The sequence below is a fragment of the Salvelinus alpinus genome, chromosome 18 (assembly GCF_045679555.1).
Source record: "Salvelinus alpinus chromosome 18, SLU_Salpinus.1, whole genome shotgun sequence".
NCBI classification, from domain to species: domain Eukaryota; kingdom Metazoa; phylum Chordata; class Actinopteri; order Salmoniformes; family Salmonidae; genus Salvelinus; species Salvelinus alpinus.
In genome coordinates, this window is record NC_092103.1 from 18,668,270 (window position 1) to 18,694,058 (window position 25,789).

Sequence of the window (25,789 nt, forward strand, 5' to 3'; positions counted from 1 at the left end):
CATCTCTAAAGAATGTTCTGTTTTGGTTATTTAATATTTTAATGGGAAATGTAGAAGTCCTGTTCCAATTACTATAGTTAATTTATCAATATTAGCCAATTTGGTTGTTTAATCTATTTCATTGATTCACTCCCCACCACACCTTGTGTATCCTGGACTAACCAGTAACCAGATGAATAACCCGTTTGTTGTCACCTGAGACCTGGCTGTTTGGACCACATTACCATGGCCTCCTAGCTCTTTGTTTGAAACCAGAGCTCATCCACAGATGGTAGGCGATAAAGTGAACAAAATATTTGACAAAGAGTGACTATCCACAAAATCGAAACTTTTTCAAATGTGTGTAACTCTCGTATCGCAGGTGACACTTTATGGCAGTCCACACTAATTCTGGTTTAAGGTTTCTTTGGAAAAAGAAAAACAGGTTTTGATAGAAGACCTGTCCAATGAGATTAGCCTATGCTAATGAGATGGAGGAGGAAGACAGGCATGACCTGCTGTGTCAGAGAAGAAGAAAGAGCAGAAGAGACAGAGAAAGAGAACCTGCCGACATGCTTTGTCGATTGATTGGAATGGTTCTACATTTGGATGAGCGACATTCATTCAGGTGAATTGTGTTCATTGTCACGTTGATTTCCCCTTTGTGCTATTGTGAGCTTTTTAGTTTTTTGGGCTACCTTGTATTGTTTTCAACCCTTGTTATAAAATCAAATCACATTTTATTTGTGACATGCTTTGTAAACAACAGGTTTACAGTGTGCAAAAACACTGTTGTAGTCTATGTGGCTTCAAATAATACAGTTGAAAAATAAATACATTATTGTGGAACTACTGTTTGGGTGCTTTAACCAAAGGGAACATCTAGTTTTAAAACGTTTTGATAAACCTGTCTAAAACAATTGGTATTTCACAAAATACCCTATCCGAGAAGAAATAGCTTATCTAAACATTTTACTTTATTTTGTTAATATCAGTACATTATCTTTTTGTCTGTAGAAATACTTTGAAATACATGTAGGTTGAACAGAATGTAGGTGTAGCAGATGCAGCTGTATAACTGATGCTTTAGCGTGACGCAGCTCACAAATATATACCTATTTGTTCAGTGTACCTGCTCTTTTTTATACGTTATCTATTTCAACACTCTGCTTCAAGTCTGTTACACAGTTCAAGTCAGGACAGTTAGGCAGCAGACAATATAAAGGATACGGTCTACAAAATACTTTTTCTATTATTTTCTCTTCCATCAAGGTTCATTTTGCAATGAAGGTGTGTTTTCACAAATTGTCCCTACACAAACCGGGACGCTCAGAATACCATGTCATGTGCTCATCTAGTTTTCAAGCAGGGCACCACAGAGAGCTATATGTATTTTCAAAGCATTGATATATGTGCTTGTCTGTTCAATGTTGCCATGGTTCAAAATGTCTATCCATGCATTCCTAGCTCTCGCCCATGGTCTTCCATGATCGGGATATGTGCAATCACAGTTTTTCTCAATGCAGGTGAGGACGAACACCCTACACACAAACACAAACACGCATGCACACACACACATGCACAGTACTCTGTAAAGTGAGGAAATGATTCATTTCTATTACTAACTTATCCCTGAACTCAACACGAGAAACTGGATTGTTACAGACTGAATAGAACAGTCTATTTATTCAAGGATGGCAATCATAACACAGTTCATCCCTTGGGTAATGGTCTTCAGGTGTGTTGCCATGGTGGACACTGCCAGTTCACAAGGAGGCTTTTGTCTCTCTCTTGAGGATGTGTGTAATATAAATGTTGAGTTTGCTTGCATCTCTCAGTTACTTCATTTCAATATGCTCGTCTAACAAACTAACACGAGAACACACAATAACATCTCATGTTGTTATTATAGAAGTCAAGGATACAGCATACATGTTGTTTTTTCACCATTTAAAAAAACTATAGACAGGGAGATGTAAATTATAAAGAAGAAGCTGAATACTAAATATCTCTCCAAAGTTTTCTAAGCAGTAGGCCTACAGTAGTAATTAGTATTAGAAGGTCAAATTCAATAGACTTGAGAAGTTGTCACTAGGGTTCACAGTAACAGTATTTTAATGGCCCTAGCTGGCAGCATGGGGATGCAGCTGACCTCTACTGGTCCTCAGACCCTCCAGAGGGCCCAGGGGGAGAGAATGACCCTGGTGTGTACATTCACACCTGACCCCTCGGACACTGGAGAGCTGGATATTGAGTGGTCAGTGGTCAGCCCAGATACCACCCAGAAGGACCAACTGGTAAGTGGCACTGAAGTTACCAAGTTATTCTAGGTGAGATCTCAGATTGTTGTATAAAGTTCTCTCCACAACATTTCAAGCAATCACAAAACATGCTGTTAGATAAAGTAGCTGGTTCAAGGATAGAACCAAGTCCATTACTTCCATCTGCTCACCTCTTGTTGCTAAGATATATCAAACATCTGTTGTTTTTTTCCCCCGTTCTTCTGATTTTTCAAATGTTGGGACTTCTTCAGCTGTTGTCCTATGCAGGTGGGAATAAGTACATCCATGGTAACTCTGGTCTAACTAAGGGGCTGGACTTTGCTGCTGGCGACCCTTCCCTGGGTGATGCGTCCCTCTCCATCGCTTTCCTGTCACCAGTCCATTCTGCCACCTACCAGTGTAAAGTCAAGAAGTCACCGGGAGTGGACATGCAGAAAGTGTCCCTGGTCGTGATGGGTGAGACAGACGTTACATTTCAACTTTGGGCTATGTGTCAACATGCTGCATTATTTAAGCCTGGCTGTTGGTCTCACACCTGTAGTGTAGCTTGGTTTTAGTTAGTTGTGACAACTAGAATATCTTAAGTTGAATAAGTTCATGAAAATGTGGTTGGTTTTCTCCTCAAGAGAATGTCACCACTCCACATTTTCATTGTCATGTTTTTTTTGACCTCATGAACCTCCAACTGTGCTTCTGAACAACCTCCAAGGTACAGCAAGACCTTCAAACTGAGTATTTCTAAAGTGCTTTCACAAATACAAGTGTCACACTGGAAATGTTATGGACTATTGAGTAGAACAAGTTCAGTTGGAGCTAAAACTTCCTCACAGTTACTGCAGCTTTAAGTCAGTTCTATTTTTCTGTGCTTCGCCATTCTCGTTCTCAACCGAAGTTTCCTATCCTTTTTTTCTTTTACCTTTTGTCTTTTACCTTTTGTCTGCACTTTTTTTCACTCTGCCGCTCTTTAATCCTTTCTGTCTATCTCCCTCCCTGCGTATAATAGAGCGGTATTGTGTGTGGTGGGAAAATAAGCTTTGGTGAAAAGAAAATACAGTACTACATACACACTGAATAGAGGCACTAGCAAAAAAGTGGCCTTGTTTTCAAACAATGGAAACAAAGCTTACCTCAGAAAGTGTCAGAGACCTGTCATTCTCTACCCTGACAAGCAAAGGTGTCGTTGGCTTTATTTAATAAATACAATGTAGTTACCCTAAATGTAATATTCCAGATGTGTCTCTTTTCTAATGTTAAGGTAGAAATAAGCACTGTCCTCTTTAATGTATTCAGTTGTTTTAAACTGTGACAGAGCGGATATTTGTGTAATTATTATTCCTTTGTCGTCAGTGCGTCCTTCGGTCCCTAAATGCTGGGTGGAGGGCGGGGCGGCAGTGGGGGAGACTGTCTCCCTGCACTGCAAGTCATCCGAGGGGTCCTCTCCCCTCAACTACGCATGGAAGAGAGAAAGAGGAGGTCCCATCCCACCCTCAGCCACACAGAGTAAGTCTGACCTTTACTGGTTTCATGGTGAATTACAGCATCAAAGCACATTTTAACAGAAACTGTATCTAAGCTGACTGGTCATGCAATGAAAAATAAATGTGTTCATTGCTGCTCTTCATACTTTGTGATCCATGAGACCGTGTGACTGGGGAGTTGTTGATCAGCAATCACTCTGAGAGCTTTGTGGGGATTTACATGTGTGAGGTGACCAATGCTGTGGGGGACGAGAGGTGCGGAGTCAAACTGACAGCTAACAAACGTAGGTACCACCTCAGTCACTCATTCAGTCAATCCCTCACTCAGTCATTCATTCACGTTTAAAGCACAAAAAAGTAAAAACGTTCCTTCACCTGGTGCTTGTTCCCTCCATCTCCCTAGCCCCTAACAGAGCAGGAGTGATAGCGGGTACTGTGGTAGGTTGTCTACTGCTCATCATCATTCTGGCGATACTCATATGGCTCCTCATCTACAAGTGTGATGCAAGGTTCACACGGTATGAGAAGGAAGTGTCTAACGATATCAGGTACTGGAGAATGTACTGTATTCACACTAAGACCATAGATCAGGGATGGGCAACTTTGATGGGGGTGTGGGCCACAAAAATTCTGAACTCATGAGAGGCCGCAGTGGCTCACAGGTCTGCGTACCCACATCCATACCCGCACATGCAGTCAGAACCGGCCTCACTGCAATTCTACAGATGTTGCCATGGGTAGAGAGAATATTTAGCAATTTTATAAATAATTTCATGCAATTCTATTCATTAGTGTGAAACTTCCTGTAATTCTACACATTTTGCTATAGGGTGGGGAGAAATGTTTGCAGTGCAAGAAAAAGTATATGAACCTTCTGGAATTATCTTGATTTCTGTAACGTCTGGAGAGTGATGGGTGTGGAGTCAGACGCAGAGAGCAGAAGGTGGACGGGAAAAACGCTTTTAATGTCCTTTCGTCAAGTAACCAGTTACAAACACGGGTGAAGCCCAAAACACAGGTGCAACAAACCCAAAACCATAGTTACTAAAAATACCGGACAGCGAAAACCCAAAAGAACACAAACACCACATACGTCAAATAACAACAAGCCCGTACAAACACCAGCGGGCTAAACGAACTTAAATAACACCCATCCCAAAACCCCAACAAGGAACAGGTGAAAACAATTAGACAAAAACAAACGAAAAGGAAAAAGGGATCGGTGGCAGCTAGTAGACCGGCGACGACGACCGCCGAGCGCCACCCGAACAGGAAGGGGAGCCACCTTCGGTGGTATTCGTGACAATTTCTGCATAAATTGGTCATAAAATTAGATCTGATCTTCATCTAAGTCACAACAACAGACAAATACAGTCTGCTTAAACTAACTTTTTCTTGTCTATATTGAATACATAATTTAAACATTCACAGTGTAGGTTGGAAAAAGTATGTGAACCCCTAGACCTCTCCAAAAGCTAATTGGAGTCAGGAGTCAGTTAACCTGGAGTCCAATCATTGAAACGAGATTGGCGATGTTGGTTAGAGCTGCCCTGCCCTATAAAAAACACTCACAAAATTTGAGTTTGCTATTCACACGAAGCATTGTCTGATGTGAACCATGTCTCGAACAAAAGAGATTTCAGAAGACCCAAGATTAACAATTGTTGACTTGTATAAAGCTGGAAAGGGTTACAAAAGTATCTCTTAAAGCCTTGATGTTCATCAGTCCACGGTAAGACAAATTGTCTATAAATGGAGAAAGTTCAGCACTGTTGCTACTCTCCCTAGGAGTGGCCATCCTGCAAAGATGACTGCAAGAGCACAGCACAATGATTAAGACAATTGAATGCTCAATGAGGTTAAGAAGAATCCTAGAGTGTGTCATGACGTGGCCCTCTTTGGGTATAGCTAGTGGCTTCCCCCTCTCTCCCTCCTACACCCAGGTTCTGTTATCTCAGGTCGTAAACTCCTGGAGGAGACTCTCTCCTCCTGGCCATGCAAAAAGAGACACATAGAGAGAACAAAGGAACTTCTTCTGCATCACAGAACTTGAGAACAATATCCATGTTTTGGAGAATGTGTAAACGGTCGGTGGAGAAGCCAGCTACGATCCGGTCTGTTTTGTTTCATGTTTGTGACCTCATGAAAGACAATACAGCCACATTACCATAACTCTGTTTATACAGGAGCCTCCGTTATGAGGTTTGCGTCTAATTATTGTATAAAATAAATGAGTAAAGATTAAACTATTTGTGAAATGATGTAATGTGAGTTTAAACCATTAATGTGAGAGAATTGTATTCCCTTTAAAGTTTAACTAAGTCATTGGCCCGCCCTAATGAGCACAGACATGATCTGGCTCATGGGACAGCTCTTTTCTACTGTTACGAATAAAACCCCAACCTGAAGAAATCCTCTCGGTCAGCTGAGGGGGCAAAGGTTTGAGTAGAGACCACACGGGTGGAAATGGTTAAACTCTGAGACTATCAATCCCGAAAGAATAAGAGCAAATCTTAGGTACTAATTACTAGTCTGCAGCTAGAAATTATGTCAACCTGAGATGCGAAGACCGACAACCGCCGAAACATCTATTCTATAAGAACATTTCTGAATGGTACTCTGAAGTATCCATTCTAACTACGAAAGACTTCAGGGAAGCAGAGAGAGACGCTCAGATGAACTTTACAACAGAAAGACGGACGATTCCAACAGAGATCACGACGACACACTGAGCGTAAATATATATTGATTGCAATTATTCCCGAATGAGTGAGTGTTCATGTGCAAAGGAATAGCATTTCAATTATTATAATTATCAACTGTGTAGTGACTCCTTTTTGTCTTTCCCGCCCTTCTCAGTCCACACCCACTTCCCTTTGTCCACCAAGCCGTCATATCGGCTTAGCCCACTAGGGAACCTCCCCTATCATTTCCTTATAACCATATCTACTATTTTTTTTGTTTATGCATTTCTGTGATTGTTTAGTTAGTTAGTAAATAAATGATTAAGACAATTGATGTATGGATGATTCATAGTAAAGGCTGGGTTCGTGCAGATAACCAACAATTTACGACGTTTGGAATGAGACTAACGTGAGGTAAGAATAATTCATTAATTAGAAGACTAATTGATCAGATATTAAAATATCTGAAGTGTTATATTAGGAAAATTATAACTTTGTAATCTGAAGATTTTCTTTGGTGTCCCGACTTCCTAGTTAATTACATTGACATGATTAGTTTAATCACGTAATAATAATTACAGAGAATTGATTTGATAAAATAACAGTCTTCACTTTAATGATGCCAAAGATACGACAAGTGTCGGCTAAAGACTATCAGAAATCTCTGGAACATGCTAACATCTGTTGACGAATCTACAATAAGTAAAACACTAAACAAGAATGGTGTTGATGGGAGGACACCACAGAAGAAGCCACTGCTGTCCAACAAATATATTATTGCACGTCTGAAGTTTGTTAAAGAGCATCTGGATGTTCCACAGTGCTACTGGCAACATATTCTGTGGACAGATTAACTAAAGTTGAGTTGTTTGGATGGAACTCACAACACTATGTGTGGAGAAAAAAAGGCACCGCACACCAACATCAAAATCTCATCCCAATTGTAAAGTATGGTGGAGGGAGCATCATGGTTTGAAGCTGCTGTGCTGCCTCAGGGCCTGGACAGCTTGCTATCATCGACGGAAAAATGTATTCCCAAGTTTATCAAGACATTTTGCAGGAGAATGTGAGGCGATCTGTCTGCCAATTGAAGCTCAACAGAATTTGGGTGATGCAACAGGACAACGACCCAAAACACCGAAGTAAATCAACAACAGAATGGCTTCAACAGAAGAAAATACGCCTTCCTGACCTCAACCCGATTGAGATGCTGTGACATGACCTCAAGAGAGCGGTTCACACCAGACACCCAAAGAATATTGCTGAACTGAAACAGTTTTGTAAAGAGGAATGGTCCAAAATGTCTCCTTTGGTAGTTATTGCTGCCAAAGGAGGGTCAACCAGTTATTAAATCCAAGGGTTCACATACTTTTCCCACCCTGCACTGTGAATGTTTACCCGGTGTATTCAATAAAGACATGAAAACATATACTTTTTTGTGTGTTATTAGTTTAAGCAGACTGTGTTTGTCTATTGTTGTGACTTAGATGAAGATCATATCAAATTGTATGAGCAATTTATGCAGAAGTCCAGGTCATTCCAAAGGGTTCACATACCTTTTTTTGCCACTGTAGTTGGCTAGAGTAACCAACCAATCTAAAAATGTTGTGCTGACATGGGATACCTGAGTGACTGTCAGTGACTGACATAACAAGAGAAAAACTGCTGATACACAATCACATTTTTTTTATTGCACCTTTTGTATTCTACTATTGTAAGTCTCAACAGTAAGTTAAGACCTCAATTGAGTTCCTAAAATGATATATATATATATATATATATATTTAATGCAGGCCCCATGCCAGTTGCCTATCCCTGCTATAGATAGTTCTGTGGCCATACTGCTGTTTCTACTTGCCCTCTTACCCCCCTGCCCCTATTCTTCTTCCCCCAGGGAGGACGTGCCGGCCCCAGAGAGCCGGCCAAACAGCCGAGGCAGCAGCCGGGGTGCAAGCCTCCACCCTGGGGTAGCCTACAGCCGGGGTGCAAGCCTCCACCCTGGGGTAGCCTACAGCCAGGTTGGCATGCAACAGACGGGGCACTCAGATCGAGAACACACACACATCCCATCCAGCAGCACTGGATACACACCTGTCAAATATGACAGCAGATACGGCTTCGCTGTATGATCGGAGAGGAAGATAACAATCGTGTTTTGCAGGGTGAAATTAGGTACATTCCCTATTGTGACTTTGAAAGGCATATCATCAGTGGGTTTTAATCATTTTAATCATAAAAGACCATGAGAATTAATTTGAAATGAATACTGTTGATAGATGTTGCTTTGGCATTGGAATAAGATACTACAAAGGAAGCAGAACACACAGAACACAATCATTTTTCTAAGTCATAATATCAAAGCCACAGTCTACGATTTCCAGTGATTAATTTTCATGTAATAAAATATACCATTTGATTTAGCAGAATATTATAATACCTCAATGAGATTGGTATAACATTACCTTATCATAAATAAAAAACGAAGTACTATTACTCAATTTGCTCCTTTTTAAAAATATTTATATTTCACTAGTTTTGTGCACTAGTTTTACAATATATTTTAAAGGTTTACATATTGTCCTTGTAGTAGGACTTTACTATATGTATGTTTCATTTAAATAAATGTCTCATAAAAGTCCATTCTGTAATCAGTTACCGAAGCTTCTAAGTGATTCTCACTGTATTACAAGGGAGTGTAAATCCCAACTTTATTAGTCATCCAAGGTCATCATTACATATGGTTTATGAAAGAGTGTACAGAGATGTATCACCACCTGAAGGCGTGGGGCAGACTAGTTTTACGTAGCCAACCCCGATTGGTGACGTTGCAGTGAAGATAAATTCTTAAAATTCATTATTTTACACAATATCTTATCACAGCACTGGCAAACCATGGTTGATCAACTCCCTGAACAAAATGGCTGGTCTTTAGACCATCATAATAAGCTAATGTCCTTTCTAGTATTCTATTGTTCTATAGCTCATTCTCATGTTGCTTACACATTTTGCCACATTTTGGCAAAGATAACTGAACTAAATGACTTTCACCCCGTAGCACTCACTTATGTCATCATGAAGTGCTTTGAGAGACTAGTCAACGATCATATCACCTCCACCTTACCTGTCACCCTAGACCCACTCAATTTACGATGCAATCGCCATCACACTGCCCACTGCCCTATCCCATCTGAACAAGAGGAATGCCTATGTAAGAATGCTGTTCATTGACTACAGCTCAGCATTCAACACCATAGTTCCCTCCAAGCTCATCATTAATTGGGTCCTGGACTTTCTGACGGGCCGCCCTCAGGTGGTGAAGGTAGGAAACAACAGCTCCACTTCGCTGATCCTCAACACTGGGGCCCTGCAGGGGTGCATGCTCAGCCCCCTCCTGTACTCCCTGTTCACCCATGACTGCGTGGCCATGCAGGCCTTCAACTCAATCATCAAGTTTGCAAACAACAGTAGTGGGCTAAATTACCAACAACGACGAGACAGCCTACAGGGAGGAGGTGTCATGAAAACAACCTCTCAATGCCAACAAAACAAAGGAGATGATCGTGGACTTCAGGAAACAGCAGAGGGAGCACCCCCCTATCCACATCGACAGGACAGCAGTGGAGAAGGTGGAAAGTTTTAAGTTTCTCGGCGTACACTTCACGGACAAACTGAAATGGTCCACCCACACAGACAGTGTGGTGAAGGCGGCGCAACAGCACCTCTTCAACCTCAGGAGGCTGAAGAAATTTGGCTTGTCACCTACAACCCTCACAAACTTTTACAGACGCATAATTGAGAGCATCCTGTCGGGATGTATCACCGCCTGTACGGCAACTGCACCGCCCACAACCGCAAGGCTCTCCAGATGGTGGTGCGGTCTGCACAACGCATCACCAGGGGAAAACTACCTGCCCTCCAGGACACCTACAGCACCCGATGTCACGATGGAAAACCAAAAAGATCATAAAGGACAACAACCACCCAAGCTACTGCCTGTTCACCCAGCTACCATCTAGAAGGCGAGGTTAGTACAGGTGCATCAAAGTTGGGACCGAGAGACTGAAAAACAGCTTCTATCTCAAGGCCATCAGACTGTTAAATCACTAACACAGAGAGGCTGCTGCCTACATACAGACTCAAAATCATTGGCCACTTCAATAAATGGATCACTAGTCACTTTAATAATGCCACTTTAATAATGTTTATATATCTTACATTACTCATCTCATATGTATATAATGTATTTTATACCATCTATTGCATCTTGCCTATACCGGGCGGTCGTCGCTCATCCATATATTTATATGTACATATTCTTATTCCATCCCTTTAGATTTGTGTGTATTAGGTAGTTGTTGTGGAATTGTTAGATTACTTGTTATATATTATTGCACTTTTGGAACTAGAAGCACAAGCATTTCGCTACACTCGCATTAACATCTGCTAACCATGTGTATGTGACCAATACAATTTGATTTGATTTGATGAGGCTGAGAGAAAATGTTGCAGTTTAAGAGCGAATTTACTATAATTCTAAACATTTCTTTAATGGTTTATGACGTGTTGCTGGTGCTACGCCAGTGACCCAGATGTTGTATTCTCATGTTCAATGCTAACAGCTGCTCAGCAGTTGTTGTGTCATCAGATGTCCACAAGATGGAGCCTATAAGACATCACCTTTCCCTCTGATTTGTGCATATGTATATAATGGTGTGTATAGACAGTATGGACTGTATTTGAATAGGAAAGGTATGTACAGCGGTAGTTATATAGGATGAGCCTGGACTAGAATGCGGTATACACATATGAAGTGGGTAAAACAGTATGTGAACATTATTATTAAATTGACCAGTGTCAATGACTATGTACAGAGGGCAGCAGTCTCTAGGGTGCAGGGTAGAGTATCAGGTGATAGCCGGCTAGTAACAGTAACTGCCTTCTAGAGGGTGGTAAGTTGAACAGGCCGTGGCTCAGGTGACTGAGGTCCTTGGTGTGGTAAGCCCCGGTAAGCCCCAGCCCTGCGGTTGCGGATGGTGCAATTGCTGTACCAGACGGTGATACAGCCCGACACAATGCTCTCAATGGTGCGTCTGTAGAAGTTTGTGAGGGTCTTAGGGGCCAAGACAAATTTCTTCAGCCTCCTGAGGTTGTAGACGCACTGTTGCACTTTCTTCACCACACTGTCTGTGTGGATGGAACATTTCAGGTTGTCATTGATCAGAGGAACTTGATTCTTTTCACCATCTCCACTGCCGGCCCCATCAATGTGGATGGAGGCGTGCTCCCTCTGCTGTCTCCTGAAGTCCACAATCAACTCCTTTATTTTGTTGATGTTAAGGGAGAGGTTATTTTCCTGGCACCACTTGGCCAGGGCCCTCATCTCCTCCATGTAGTCTGTCTTACCTACCACAGTTGTGTCATCAGAAAACTTGATGATTGAGTTGGAGTCGTGCATGGCCACGCAGTCATGGCTGAACAGGGAGTACAGGAGGATGCTAAGCACGCACCCTTGTGGGGCCCCTGTGTTGAGGATCAGCGTGGTGGAGGTATTGTTGCCTACCTTCACCACCTGGGGGCGGCCCGTCAGGATGTCCAATATCCAGTTGCACAGGGCGGGGTTCAGACCCAGGGCCCCAAGCTTATTGATGAGCTTGGAGGGCACTATGGTGTTGAAGACTCAGCTGTAGTCAATGAGCAGCATTTTTACATAAGTATTCCTCTTGTTCAGATGGGATAGGGCAGTGTGCAGTGAGATGTCAATTGCGTCATCCATGGAGGTGGGTAAGGTGGAGGTGGTATAATACTTAACTAGCCTCTCAAAGCACTTCATGATGACAAAAGTGAGTGCTACGGGGGCGATAGTAATTTAGTTCAGTTACCTTAATTTTCTTGGGTACAGGAACAGTGGTGGACATGTTGATGCAAGTGGGGACAACAGACTGGGATAGGGAAAGATTGAATATGTCCGTAAATACTCCAGCCAACTGGTCTGGACATGCGCTGAGGACACAGCTTGGGATGCTGTCTGGGCCAACATCCTTGCGAGGGTTAACAAGCTTAAATATCTTATTCATGTCGGCCACGGAAAACGAGAGCTTGTGAGTGGTGGTGGCCTGCATCGGCGGCTCTGTGTTTCCTCGTAGTGGGCGAAGAAGGTGTTTAACTTGTCCCTGTACTGTTGTTTTGCCTCTTTGATTGCCTTACGGAGGGCATAGCTGGTCTGTTTGTACACGTCCATGTTTCCAGTCACCTTTCCGTGGTGAAATACGGTGGTTCGCACTTTCAGTTTAGCGCAAATTCTGCTATCTATCCATGGTTTTGGTTTGGATAAGTTCTATATTTTTTATATATACACTACCTTTCTAAAGTTTGTGGTCAAGGTAAAGAGGCGAAGAGTTGCCTCTTCACTGTTGATGTTGAGACTGGTGTTTTGCGGGTACTTTTTTAATGAAGCTGCCAGTTGAGGACTTGTGAGGCATCTGTTTCTCAAACTAGACACTCTAATGTACTTGTCCTCTTGCTCAGTTGTGCACCGGGGCCTCCCACTCCTCTTTTTATTCTGGTTAGAGACAGTTTGCGCTGTTCTGTGAAGGGAGTAGTACACAGCGTTGTACGAGATCTTCAGTTTCTTGGCAATTTCTTGCATGTAATAGCCTTCATTTCTTAGAACAAGAACAGACTGACGAGTTTCAGAAGAAAGTTATTTGTTTCTGGACATTATGAGCCTGTAATCGAACCCACAAATGCTGATGCTCCAGATACTCAACTAGTCTAAAGAAGGCCAGTTTTATTGCTTCTTTAATCAGAACAACAGTTTTCAGCTGTGCTAACATAATTGCAAAAGGGTTTTCTAATGATCAATTAGCCTTTAAAATTATAAACTTGGATTAGCTAACACAACGTGCCATTGGAACACAGGAGTGATGGTTGCTGATAATGGGCCTCTACGCCTATGTAGATATTCCATAAATAAAATCAGCCCTTTCTAGCTACAGTCATTTAAAACATTAGCAATGTCTACACTGTATTCTGATTAATTTGATGTTATTTTAATGAACAAAGAATTGGCTTTTCTTTCAAAAACAAGGACATTTCTAAGTGACCTCAAACTTTTGAACGGTAGTGTATATATACAGTTGTAGTCGGAAGTTTACATACACTTAGGTTGGAGTCATTAAAACTCATTTTTCAACCACTCCACAAATGTCTTGTTAACAAACTATAGTTTTGGCATATCGGTTAGGACATCTACTTTGCGCATGAAACAAGTAATTTTTCCAACAATTGTTTACAGACAGATTATTTCACTTATAATTCACTGTATCACAATTCCAGTGGGTCAGAAGTTTACATACACTAAGTTGACTGTACTTTTAAACAGCTTTGAAAATTCCAGAAAATGTCATGGGTTTAGAAGCTTCTGATAGGCTAATTGACATAATTTGAGTCAACTGGAGGTGTACCTGTGGATGTATTTCAAGGCCTACCTTCAAACTCAGTGCCTCTTTGCTTGAAATCATGGGAAAATCAAAAGAAATCAGCCAAGACCTCAGAAAAAAAATTGTAGACCTCCACAAGTCTGGTTCATCCTTGGGAGCAATTTCCAAACACCTGAAGGTACCACATTCATCTGTACAAACAATAGTACGCAAGTATAAACACCATGGGACCACGCAGCCGTCATACCGCTCAGGAAGGAGACGTGTTCTGTCTCCTAGAGATGAACGTACTTTGGTGCGAAAAGTGTGAATCAATCCCAGAACAACAGCAAAGGATCTATATCCACAGTAAAACGAGTCCTATATTGACATAACCTGAAAGGCCGCTCAGCAAGGAAGAAGCCACTGCTCCAAAACCGCCATAAAAAAACTAGACTTCGATTTGCAACTGCACATGGGGACAAAGATCGTACTTTTTGGAGAAATGTCCTCTGGTCTGATGAAACAAAAATAGAACGGTTTGGCCATAATTACCATCGTTATGTTTGGAGGAAAAAGGGGGAGGCTTGCAAGCCGAAGAACATCATCCCAACCGTGAAGCACGGGGGTGGCAGCATCATGTTGTGGCGGTGCTTTGCTACAGGAGGGACTGGTGCACTTCACAAAACAGATGGCATCATGAGAAGGGAAATTATGTGGATATATTGAAGCAACATCTCAAGACATGCAAATTAATTACTTAAAAATCATAAAATGTGATTTTCTGGAGAGATTCCGTCTCTCACAGTTGAAGTGTACCTATGATAAAAATTACAGACCTCTACATGCTTTGTAAGTAGGAAAACCTGCAAAATCGGCAGTGTTTCAAATACTTGTTCTCCCCACTGTATATATTTTCATTTTTTTAGTTTTTTACAATAAATTAAAACATACAGTCAAAAACTATAAATTGTCATTGTCACAGTGGGAATAACATCCTCTATGCATCCTCTATGTCAATACTATTCTCAGAGGCAACTCGGAACATTTAAAGTCTGCGTGATCAAAACAATCTTGAAGCATAGATTCCGATTGGTTAGACCAACGTTGAAAAGTCCTTACCACGGGTAGATCATGTTTAAGTGTTTGCTTATAGGAGGGGAGGAGCAAAATGGATGCAATCTGATTTTCCAAAGTGAGGGTGGTGGAGGGCCTAGTAGTCTTCCCGGAAGTGAGTGTAGCAATGGTCCAGTGATCTCGATGCGCAAGTAGCACGGGAGATGTGTTGTTTATTATCCTTTATTCTTTCTTCCTGTCCACACAATGGATGGAGAACCCCGCTTGCTGAATGGATGGGGACAGTATATCCGGAGAGAGCCATGATTTCGTAAAACAGTGTATGTTACGGTCCCTGATGTCTCTCTAGACAGAGATCCTCGCCCTGATCTTGTCTACTTTATTGTCCAGGGACTGAAGGTTAGGGAGTACTTGGAAGTGGTGGAGGTATGCAAGCCTCCGGAGTCTGACTAGGAGACCAGACCTTATTCCTTTTCACCGGCATCAGCGTCTTGGAGCAGCCGCTGGGATGAATAAAATTGCCTTCAGTTCAAACAAAAATTCAAACAAAAGGATCAGATTCAGGAAAGTCACATTTCTGGTCGAAATGCTGGTGAGTGACCGCCAATCTAATAAGTAACGTTCTGAGCAAATAATGTACGAAATAACAACAACATCAAGAAAAATACTGCAAAGTTGTCTAGGAGCTTGTAACAGGGCGACCATGTTTGTCGCCTCCATCTTGTTCACCTTACATTCAAAAGTATTAGGTATTTTACAGGGCTTTGTAAGGCTTTGTTAGAAAAAATATCAATAAAAGATTAAGCAACTCATAAAACAATTCCATAAATAGAAACAGTAACATCAAATGTAGGCAAAAAGAGAAATATTTATTTCATGATAGACCACATTTTGGAAATACTCAACCATTCAAAGAAAAATGTACACTATTAAGTTATTTTTTGAGGATGTACTGATAGGAGTTGAAATATCTATAACCACATGCAATGAGTTTTCTCCACTACACAAACAGCGACTAAGTATTCCCCCCCTTAGCCAACATGTACTCCCCCCAAAATCAACCCTTTCTATCCTAGGTGTCAGGAGTTATGTTTGGGAGTAGTGGGAATACACACAACATAGTCACATACGATCAGAAAGCTACAGTACTCTTTCCTCTTCCACCACATCAGTCTTAGTTTTTCAGCCAATGTCACTGTTTGAATCATCTGGTCAGTCGATTATTGTGGGTACTTGGGGTTGACAACTGATCTGGGATGGGATAGGAAACCAGAGAATATGGCAGCCATCTTTATCTTCAATATCTGATTACATGGATGTGGTCAGTCAATGATCCAGTGTGGCTTTCTGCACTGTAGGCTAGATTAAACCTGGTGCACTGTTTCCCCTTGGAGCTAGTAAAGTGTATGACTGCATTCAATATATTTATATTGTGACATCATATTATTTTCAGGTAGATCATCATAATGATGTTGACTTTTTGATTCTGAGTAATTCATGGAGCTGCCATATTACTTCACCAGACACCACAGCACCAAAAAACATTTTAAACTTCCTAAAATCCCAGGACCATGTGTCCATCTGTAAATAAGGCAAGGTACAAACAAACTGATAATAAAAATCTCTAGGTTGAAGTTCATGCGTAAATTAATAAAAAATAAGTTGCATTTGGCGTTAAAATAATTACGGTTGGTCCAGTTTTTAGCAAGTAAATTTTGGTCTTTTACAAAATAAAACCAACAGAAATGTTGAACACCAAGATAGATTTTCAGTGCATTAGGTGAGTGTTGGACTGACTTACATTTCCCTTTTTGCCCCCTGTTGATTGTGAGGAGAACCCATAGACTTAAAGTGCTGAGACTGATGTGAACCTTCTATCTGTACACCCATTCTGCCGGCCATTACACCCCTCGGTGAGTCACTGTTCTTTTCTGGCTGCGTCAGGAACAGTTCCCCAACTCCAGTGCAATGCTTCTGAGGGCACTGTCTGTCTGTCTTCCGTTGAACAGGGGGTTGAATGAATGAACAGAGGGTTAAGGACAGTGCCCTCAGGAGCTGTGTCCCAAATGTTGCATCTCCCCCTTCCTTCTTCTTCTCCATCCATAGTGCACTCTGCAGTAGAGGTTGGATGGGTAGAGCTCGACTGTAAGCTGGCGGTGGTCCATGGACCATAACTGACGAATCCTGTGAGTATTAACCACACTTCAAAGGCACCATAATGTTATAGTGGTCAGGGCAAGTGAGTGTGTCTGTGTGTGCAAGACAAACTAATCCTGGCGTTTCTCCTTCCACCTCTCTTGTACGCCCTCAAGGCATCACCATGACAACTAAGGCAAAATCTTCCAGCAAAGAGACACAAATCTGTATTTTTCTTCATCTCTTTTTATCTGCTGTGTTGCTAATATCCATTTCACACATTAATCGTTAGGATCTCTGTTAAATAAATTATCTATACATTATATTACCCCCTCCCATAGACCTGCAACAAAGGCGGATCTATCCATGTAATAAAACTATAGGTTCCCCAGTCTCTGTAATGTTTCTCAGTTCATGTCAGCCCCCTCAGAACAACCAGAGGCAGACAGACTGGAATCCAGTTTTTCCTCACAGAGATCAAACAGGACAAGATCTTACAAAAAAACAACATAAGCAAAGCCGATGCATACGCGTAGGAAGAAAACTGGAATAGAAACGTTGTTCACTGCAAAATCAGTATCCAGCAAAAAGTATTCCACATGGTGTTTCCCTGGAAACCAACTAGTCCTTTCTGAGGACTGTGGAGCGAGGTGTGATGTGATTGGATAGGAGCCGTGGTGACATCAGAACCTCACTGAACTCCTTCTTCGTCAACATATGTTGAAGGAAACCAGCCAATCTAAAATGTCAGACACACACAGCAATGAGAACAGAAACCTGTCAAAAACCACAAAATTGGGTAGAAAAAAAGGGTAAATAGTACAAAAATAAAAAATAAAAATGATCTAATACTGTAGCCTAAAGAAAGGCTTCTAGATTTCAGTGAGGCAAATTATGAATTAGGCGTTAACATTGCAGACTTCACTTTGAGGTTACACTTTACATTACATTGCTCTCTTACCTGTGTAACCGCACAGCAATGATTATTGTAACAACATTGTAATAACATGAATACCATATCTTAAGCCCCTGCTATATTGGTTCTCACTCACCCTGCCATTGGCCTCTCCCTTCCACCAGCCCTGGTCTCCTCCGATCTTGCTGTAGATCTTGACAATGTCTCCTTCTCTGAGTGACAGCTCCCTCATGTCCCGTGCTGCAAAATTGTACCTGGCCACCGCTGTGCTGACCACCCTCGGTGTGAACACTGCAGCAATGACATCAGAGTCAGTGGGATAACAGTGCAGAGAGACACATTGGTGTTCCACAGGTAACAATGCAGAACATTTACAGACAGTAGTGGAGATTAGGGTTGGAGGAGAGGATTGTGCATGAGGATTTTTCATTATTTTTTATTTCATTTATTGTGTGTTTTTGTTCGACCTTGTGTTATTTTTCGTGCTACATTGCATTGTTGGGTTTGGAGCTTGCAAGAAAGGTATTTCACTGTACTTGTGCACGTGACATTAACTTGAAACTTAAGATGGGTTCTTTACCACTTGACCCAGTTGTTTAAGTTTTATATTCTAAATAAATTAGTTAATTCAATGCTCTACCTAATGATGTCACATCGATGACACAATAAAAGAAAGAAAGAAAGTCACACACTCCTGTACGCCCTCAAGGCATCACCATGACAACTAAGGCAAAATATTCCAGCAAAGAGACACAAACCTGTCTTTTTCTTCATCTCTTTTTATCTGCTCTGTTGATAATATCAATATCATACAATAATCATTAGGATCTCTGTTAAATACATGATCTATACATTCTATTACCCCATCCCATAGACCTGCAACAAAGGAAGAGTCTGTCCATGTAATCAAACTATAGGTTACCCAGTCTCTGTACGTACAGTAAGTTGGGCCTCTGCAATGTTCTCTGCTGTTAATTCAATGCCTTTTCAATGATGGCACATCAACGACACAAAAAAACTAAGAAAGAAAGTCGCACACTCAATATATGCTCCTATCAATGTAATGGGTGAAAACCTCATGCTTTTACAGTCATGACACATGACAACTGAGAGGAGAACCTTTGACAGCTACGAAAGAATATGGGAGGAAAATGGATGTGAGAGGAGAGGAGAGGAGAGGTGGCTTGCTTGCTAGAGTTCAGAGGGAAGAAGAAGAAGACTTGAAGAGAAGGAGGAGAGAGTACCTGACCAGAAGGGGGCTGAGCTCTGAGAGGAGAAGTTGAGACCCTGAGGACTGAGGAAGGAGAAGTTGTAGGAAGCACCAATGGCTGCTGAGACAGTCAGTGAAAGAGGGAAAAGGGGAAAGAGGAGAAAAGAAAGAAAGAGAGAAGAAATAAAAGAAAAGAGAAAACTCATTAGGGAGCATGCAATGGCTGGCCAGAGATCAAGGTGGCCAACACATACATAGGGCTTTGTCCCCCATGGAAAAACAAGCCTAAATCAAGAGACAAAAACACTACTCCCATTCTATACCCATGCCTCACACACTGAAAAACCAACCATGACAAATGTCCAATCCGCCAGAGGCGCTGTATCCTCTTGTTCTCTCCCCTAGACTCCACCCCTTCCAACCCCTCCAACCCACACACACAGATCAACAAGCCCATTGTCTCCAATCCATTTCCACACGCTGACAAGAAAAATGGAGGGGGAAAAATGTGTTGTTGGTGCCAATTGGGCCTGGCTGGAGAGGGAGCAAACAAAGGCAGATCAGTGTGGGAGTCTGGCCAGAGCAGAGAGCAGGGCAGAATCATTTATTATACATCTAATTATTGAGGGTGTTCAACAAAGCCCATTCAGCTGGCCCGACACCCAGCCAGCCAGCCCAGGGCCTGAGACAGCTGCCAGGAGCCCCAGCCTTCCTCCCTCTGGCTGGCTGCATGGGTCAGGGGAGGTGGTGACTCTGGGAGGGACTGAACCTTGCAGGGTGACTGGCCTGGCTGGGTGTTTCCTGTTCTGGGAGGAGAGAGGCGGGTGGAGAAACAAACCAGCAGCCTGCCACTCTCAGTTAACTCTGTGCAGTGAAGACTCTGGATGAAGGCATGGATTGACTGAATGTCTCCTATGTGTGCATCTGTGGTATTGGCAGACAGAAGAGGAAGAGAGAGGAGGGAGTCTCACCAGGGATGGGCTCACCTGGAGAGCGGGTGCTGGCCCGCGACGCCGGCCCCCGTTCTCTAGATTTGTAGGGATATCGTAATGTCGTGTCTAGCAGCTTGAAACTCTCCTTCAGCGAATGAGACTGATAGTACTCCACCAACTCCTGTCAGACAGAACACAAGAGAAAGAAATTAATTGACCATATAAGCATTACAAATAGTATGTGACATTACGTGACTGATTGATGAAAGCTCTCTTACCAGTAGACTCTCAAACTTCTTAGCCTCAGTGATGTGGATCCAGCTGTCTTTCTCAATGACTTTAATGTGCTTTACTTCATCATTGAACCTATTGGAGACAAAAGTACTGCAGTGACCGCAGAAGAATCACAGAGGTGGGAGCTGACAGCGTGGGCATTCGAGGTTGACACGGGAACAGGAAACAGTGGGTCTTGCAGCTCCCGGTAGGAATGGGAGTGAAGTTCTGGGTTTGAAATATGTCATGTGTGGAGCTTTTCATTATTACTGTGTGTAAGCCTAATATAGTTTACTTAATAAAAATCTCTACAAAATAAATTGTCATTTCCCCTCTCCTCGCTACAGTTGCAGCCAGTCACTCAGATGCACGTGGAGCCATACACAATTGCACATGTCCACAGGGCATGGTCTAACTCACTCCAATCGCATCACAAACTGTATGACAACTTCCTGGTAATGTACACAACAAATATCCATTTCGATATGAATGTGGCTTTCACTATAAAGTATGCGAAGGAATGGGGGCTTTGTTAGTGTTACTGAGAAAGATAAGTCTTCTGTGATTTTTCTTTGCTAGGGTAAATTAGGATAAACACTAACTTGATGCTGATGGCGAACCTCTCTGCCTCAGCAGTCCTCTCTCTGATCAGGTATGTCCCACTGCTGTGGGACTTCAACAGGTTGTCAGCCTGTGTCCGCTCCATGTTGCCAGCAAACCTGACGGGACGTTGAGGGGGAACACAGGTCACTGATGGACTTTAGAAATTACATAGTAATATGCTGTCCTAACATAGTAATACACTGTCCTAACATAGTAATACACTGTCCTAACATAGTAATACACTGTCCTAACATAGTAATACACTGTCCTAACGTAGTAATACACTGTCCTAACATAGTAATACACTGTAATACACTGTCCTAACATAGTGATACACTGTCCTAACATAGTAATACACTGTCCTAACATAGTAATACACTGTCCTAACATAGTAATACACTGTCCTAACATAGTAATACACTGTCCTAACATAGTAATACACTGTCCTAACATAGTAATACACTGTCCTAACATAGTAATACACTGTCCTAACATAGTAATACACTGTAATACACTGTCCTAACATAGTGATACGCTGTCCTAACATAGTAATACACTGTCCTAACATAGTAATACACTGTCCTAACATAGTAATACACTGTCCTAACATAGTGATACGCTGTCCTAACATAGTAATGCGCTGCCCTAACATTGTAATACGCTGTCCTAACGTATTAATACACTGTCCTAACATAGTAATACGCTGTCCTAACATAGTAATACACTGTCCTAACATAGTAATATGCTGTCCTAACATAGTAATACACTGTCCTAACATAGTAATACACTGTCCTAACATAGTAATACACTGTCCTAACATAGTAATACACTGTCCTAACATAGTAATACACTGTCCTAACATAGTAATACACTGTCCTAACATAGTAATACACTGTCCTAACATAGTAATACACTGTAATACACTGTCCTAACATAGTGATACGCTGTCCTAACATAGTAATACACTGTCCTAACATAGTAATACACTGTCCTAACATAGTAATACACTGTAATACACTGTCCTAACATAGTGATACGCTGTCCTAACATAGTAATGCGCTGCCCTAACATTGTAATACGCTGTCCTAACGTATTAATACACTGTCCTAACATAGTAATACGCTGTCCTAACATAGTAATACACTGTCCTAACATAGTAATACGCTGTCCTAACATAGTAATACGCTGTCCTAACATAGTAATACACTGTAATACACTGTCCTAACATAGTGATACGCTGTCCTAACATAGTAATGCGCTGCCCTAACATTGTAATACGCTGTCCTAACGTATTAATACACTGTCCTAACATAGTAATACACTGTCCTAACATAGTAATACGCTGTCCTAACATAGTAATACACTGTCCTAACACAGTAATACACTGTCCTAACATAGTAATACCACAGTAATACAATGTATTTACTGCAGAGAAATGAGGAGAGGGGTACTTGCAAACTAGACTGAATATCACAACTTTTGAAATGTCTGTGAAGGGTCGTACCATGGGTATGCATAGTAGTCTGTTTCCCTTGAGGCCTGCCGGCTGGGGAAGGACTGGAACAAAGGCTGTGGTGACAACCACAAAATCAGCATTAGAGATTTCATAAATGGAGTCATGAGTGAGTGAATGTGTATGTGAGGGGTCCTTTACCTTGGGGTCCAAACAAGGCTTTACACAGTTGTTAGGAAAGAAGCCACTCTTCTGGGTTTGGATAAGCTTTCCCTGGGAGAGAGAGACACTAGGTGTCGATATACAACAACTGTGTTGCTATGGCTGGATGTAGGAGCACATTGGGCATGCTCATCACAATGTGTATGTGTAACCTATAGTCAGTATTTATAGGGGTCAGGGAGTGATTTTACCTCCCACCAGGTGGTGTCAGGTTCCCCCTTCAGGAGCTCGATGAAGTCGCCTGTGTGGAAGGAGAGTGGAGACTTCCCTGGAGGAACAGGCGTCCCGTGATAATTCCTCACTGCCACCATCTTAGGACCTGAAGCCAGGATAAAGAGCATACAGTTAGATAAACTGAACACTCTTCACTTGGGCTATTAAGACTACACAGAATTCTCCATATAACATTTCAACACTTCCATCACTTGTGTTAGTATACTCAATCAGCTCTTGCATTGCAGTCTTCCACTAGATGGCAGCAGAGAGCTGTAGCGCTACTCCACATTCCAGCCAACTTCAAGTTAGTTTGACAGCTTGAGAGCAATCTTTATCAACGTCTACTGTACATTGTATGCATTCCTGACTGAATAACATTAATTACACTGTGCTATATGATTTCCTGTGCGAACAGCATTCCTACCTGATGGCGGTAGTCCAGGTTCCTGAAAGGGGAAGGATAAACACAGCAACAGTGTCAAGATCAGGGAGCTCTAATAGTATTAATGTTCTACACAACCAAACAGATGAATCAATCAGTTATCAATACAGCAACAAAATGCTCATTAATTCATAAAACAATACATTTCATTCTTCAAAAGGTGATACATCTGAATGTCTAAGGGAGGGTGAAACACTCACTGTGTCGAGTGGATCTGAAAAAAATGTGAGAGAGAAAGAGCAGATGGTCACCTAAATGGTACAACTCACTAGTTATGCATGTCCCATAGAACTGTCTGTATCTAGGGAGACTGGTCAGTAACACTTCACTTTAAGTTCCTCTTATATCTCTGTAGTACCACTGTAATGAATAAGCGTTAAGCAGAGGGAGGAGAAACCTACTTATTTTACAGATGGAGATGCACTCTAGACACTCTTTGTGCGCTCCAGTCCCACAATGGGAACAGTAGTACCCCTGGTAGAATATCCCCCTGGGAGAGAGAGAGAGAGAGAGAGTGAGATACAGAGAGAGAGAGTGAGAGAGAGTGAGATACAGAGAGAGAGAGAGAGAGTGAGATACAGAGAGAGAGAGATAGAGAGAGTGAAATACACAGAGATAGAGAGAGAGGTACAGAGAGAGAGAGAGAGAGATAGTGTGAGATACACAGAGAGAGATAGAGAGAGTGAGATACACAGAGAGAGAGAGAGATAGAGAGAGTGAAATACACAGAGAGTGAGAGATACAGAGAGAGAGAGAGAGAGAGAGAGATATAGTGAGATACACAGAGAGAGAGAGATAGAGAGAGATAGAAAGAGTGAGAGTGAGATACACAGAGAGAGAGTGAGATACAAAGAGAGATAGAAAGAGTGAGAGTGAGATACACAGAGAGAGAGATAGAGTGAGATACACAGAGAGAGAGATAGAGTGAGATACACAGAGAGAGAGGAGGAGACAGGATCATTCCTAACCCTGACCAGCTAGGACAGGTTATTATCTAAACACCACTCTGAATAGAATACACAACATGCACCGTATGTGATTCTGTGCTAGTACTTTCCTAGTATACACTGTTGTTCCAAAAGCTTCAGGTTTGATTCCTGTGTGGCGCCACACTGTATTTGTGTTAACCGAATAAAAGCCTTGGCTAAATAGACATGAATTCAATGTTCTGTTACTACATCCACCGTAAGCAGTCCACTCTTTTTTAAGTGGATTACTTCTTACGCTGTGTAAAATACAGTGTATACACTGCCATGTCCAATAGCCAACACCATACATCACAGGCTGATACACTGGGGCTACTGATGCAATTATACAGTTAGCAGCTAGTGGTAGCAGCACACTGGTCCCTTCCACAAGACGGGGAGGGAATGTAGGTCAGCGCCGCTACTATGCCGTTTTTGGGTCAATACATTGCATCAAGTATAGAGTGTAGACAGCCACTGTAACAGAGGTCAGGAGTGGTAGTGGTGCGCTTCACAGCGTAGTTCTAGAGCTGCACTCATATTGTCCCTGATGAAGACAGCTTGTCTGTCGAAACGCTGGTTATTAGGTTATTACATTATTGCACCTGAGCTCCTAGAGTGTGTGGCTCTCCTTTTCTTTTCCAAGTGTTCCACTCCGCTAGCCAGCACCTCGCCTAAACAGGTGTGTGTGTCCTTCGTCTCCAAATGTCCTCACATTGTCAACCTAAACGCAGGCCTACTGTAATGGTTGGCTTTGGAAAAGTGTACGTGCATGTTTTAGCTGTGAGTCAAATCAAACAGAGTTTATTGAGGCTGGCAGCATCAAAAGACTGCATAACACATTAAGTGTGTAGCATCAGTAAGTACCACTAACATCCCATTGAAAAACAGTGATGTCTTCCGTCAACAAAGAGCATGATAAGGCCACGTGAACGATCTGATGTAGGTGTACAGGTACAGGTACATAGGAGGAGTCCCTGAGGCCTTTTCCAAGTCTCACCTCAGCAGCATCTTGCAGGCTCGGCAGTTGGTGTCCTTCTCAAACGTGTGCATCTGGAAGTTGTGCTGATTGGCCGTGGCTTTCTCCGGCTTGATGTTTGACCTTCAGGATTGGAGGAAATATACATAGCGAGTTTGAAATGGATCTGATTCGTCTAAAAGATCCACGGTGATGTATATTGCTACAGTAGACCTACTACTGTACTCACATGGCCATCTCAAACTGCTCCATCCATTTCCTCTTGGTGTCCTCTGTTTTACAAAAGAACTGGAAACCCTGCTTCCCTTGCAGGTGGATCAGGTAGAAGCCATAGGACCACTGCAGAGAAAGAGAGGATGAGGAAGCGATGGAGGAAAGAAAGAAACAGAGGCATTGATGGAGAGAGTGGAGGAGAGCAGTGGTGGAAAAAGTAACCAATTTTCATACTTGAGTAAAAGTAAAGACACCTTAATAGAAAATGACTCAAGTAAAAGTGACAGTCACTCATTAAAATACTACTTGAG

At 42.0% G+C, this 25,789-nt stretch overlaps 2 protein-coding genes across 16 annotated transcripts in view; one reads left to right on the top strand and one right to left on the bottom strand.

Moving 5' to 3' along the window:
• The first annotated feature begins 362 nt into the window (after positions 1-362).
• Positions 363-8,921, top strand: vsig8a (V-set and immunoglobulin domain containing 8a). The gene is made up of 8 exons (XM_071350500.1): positions 363-607; positions 1,447-1,505; positions 2,107-2,276; positions 2,513-2,717; positions 3,609-3,761; positions 3,901-4,023; positions 4,143-4,287; positions 8,318-8,921. Exons 1-8 carry the CDS (start codon positions 447-449, stop codon positions 8,550-8,552), a joined length of 1,251 nt encoding a protein of 416 aa, XP_071206601.1. The 5' UTR covers positions 363-446; the 3' UTR covers positions 8,553-8,921.
• A 6,847-nt stretch (positions 8,922-15,768) lies between these two features.
• The window catches only part of LOC139543941 (guanine nucleotide exchange factor VAV2-like), a 241,336-nt gene continuing 231,315 nt past the window's right edge, over positions 15,769-25,789 (bottom strand). For 6 of the 15 annotated variants that reach the window (XM_071350507.1, XM_071350511.1, XM_071350501.1 and 3 more), the window contains 14 exons: positions 25,495-25,604; positions 25,287-25,388; positions 23,723-23,811; positions 23,522-23,535; positions 23,304-23,325; positions 22,855-22,982; positions 22,643-22,714; positions 22,493-22,557; positions 20,988-21,104; positions 20,391-20,478; positions 20,152-20,293; positions 19,215-19,301; positions 18,107-18,261; positions 15,769-17,793 (listed from right to left, as the gene is read on the bottom strand). In XM_071350507.1, the coding sequence (XP_071206608.1) occupies positions 17,746-17,793; positions 18,107-18,261; positions 19,215-19,301; positions 20,152-20,293; positions 20,391-20,478; positions 20,988-21,104; positions 22,493-22,557; positions 22,643-22,714; positions 22,855-22,982; positions 23,304-23,325; positions 23,522-23,535; positions 23,723-23,811; positions 25,287-25,388; positions 25,495-25,604 (1,239 nt within the window). In that variant the 3' untranslated portion in view covers positions 15,769-17,745. The remainder of the gene's footprint in view (positions 17,794-18,106; positions 18,262-19,214; positions 19,302-20,151; positions 20,294-20,390; positions 20,479-20,987; positions 21,105-22,492; positions 22,558-22,642; positions 22,715-22,854; positions 22,983-23,303; positions 23,326-23,521; positions 23,536-23,722; positions 23,812-25,286; positions 25,389-25,494; positions 25,605-25,789) is intronic. The other 9 variants (XM_071350509.1, XM_071350515.1, XM_071350516.1 and 6 more) reach the window with 5 other exon arrangements.

Excerpts from the sequence above, each read along its gene's own strand:
- vsig8a (XM_071350500.1), top strand. The coding sequence starts at position 447 with ATGAGATTAGCCTATGCTAATGAGATGGAGGAGGAAGACAGGCATGAC. Across the intron at positions 3,762-3,900 it reads CCCACCCTCAGCCACACAGA|ACCGTGTGACTGGGGAGTTG; the intron begins GTAAGTCTGACC and ends GTGATCCATGAG. Across the intron at positions 4,288-8,317 it reads GAAGTGTCTAACGATATCAG|GGAGGACGTGCCGGCCCCAG; the intron begins GTACTGGAGAAT and ends TTCTTCCCCCAG.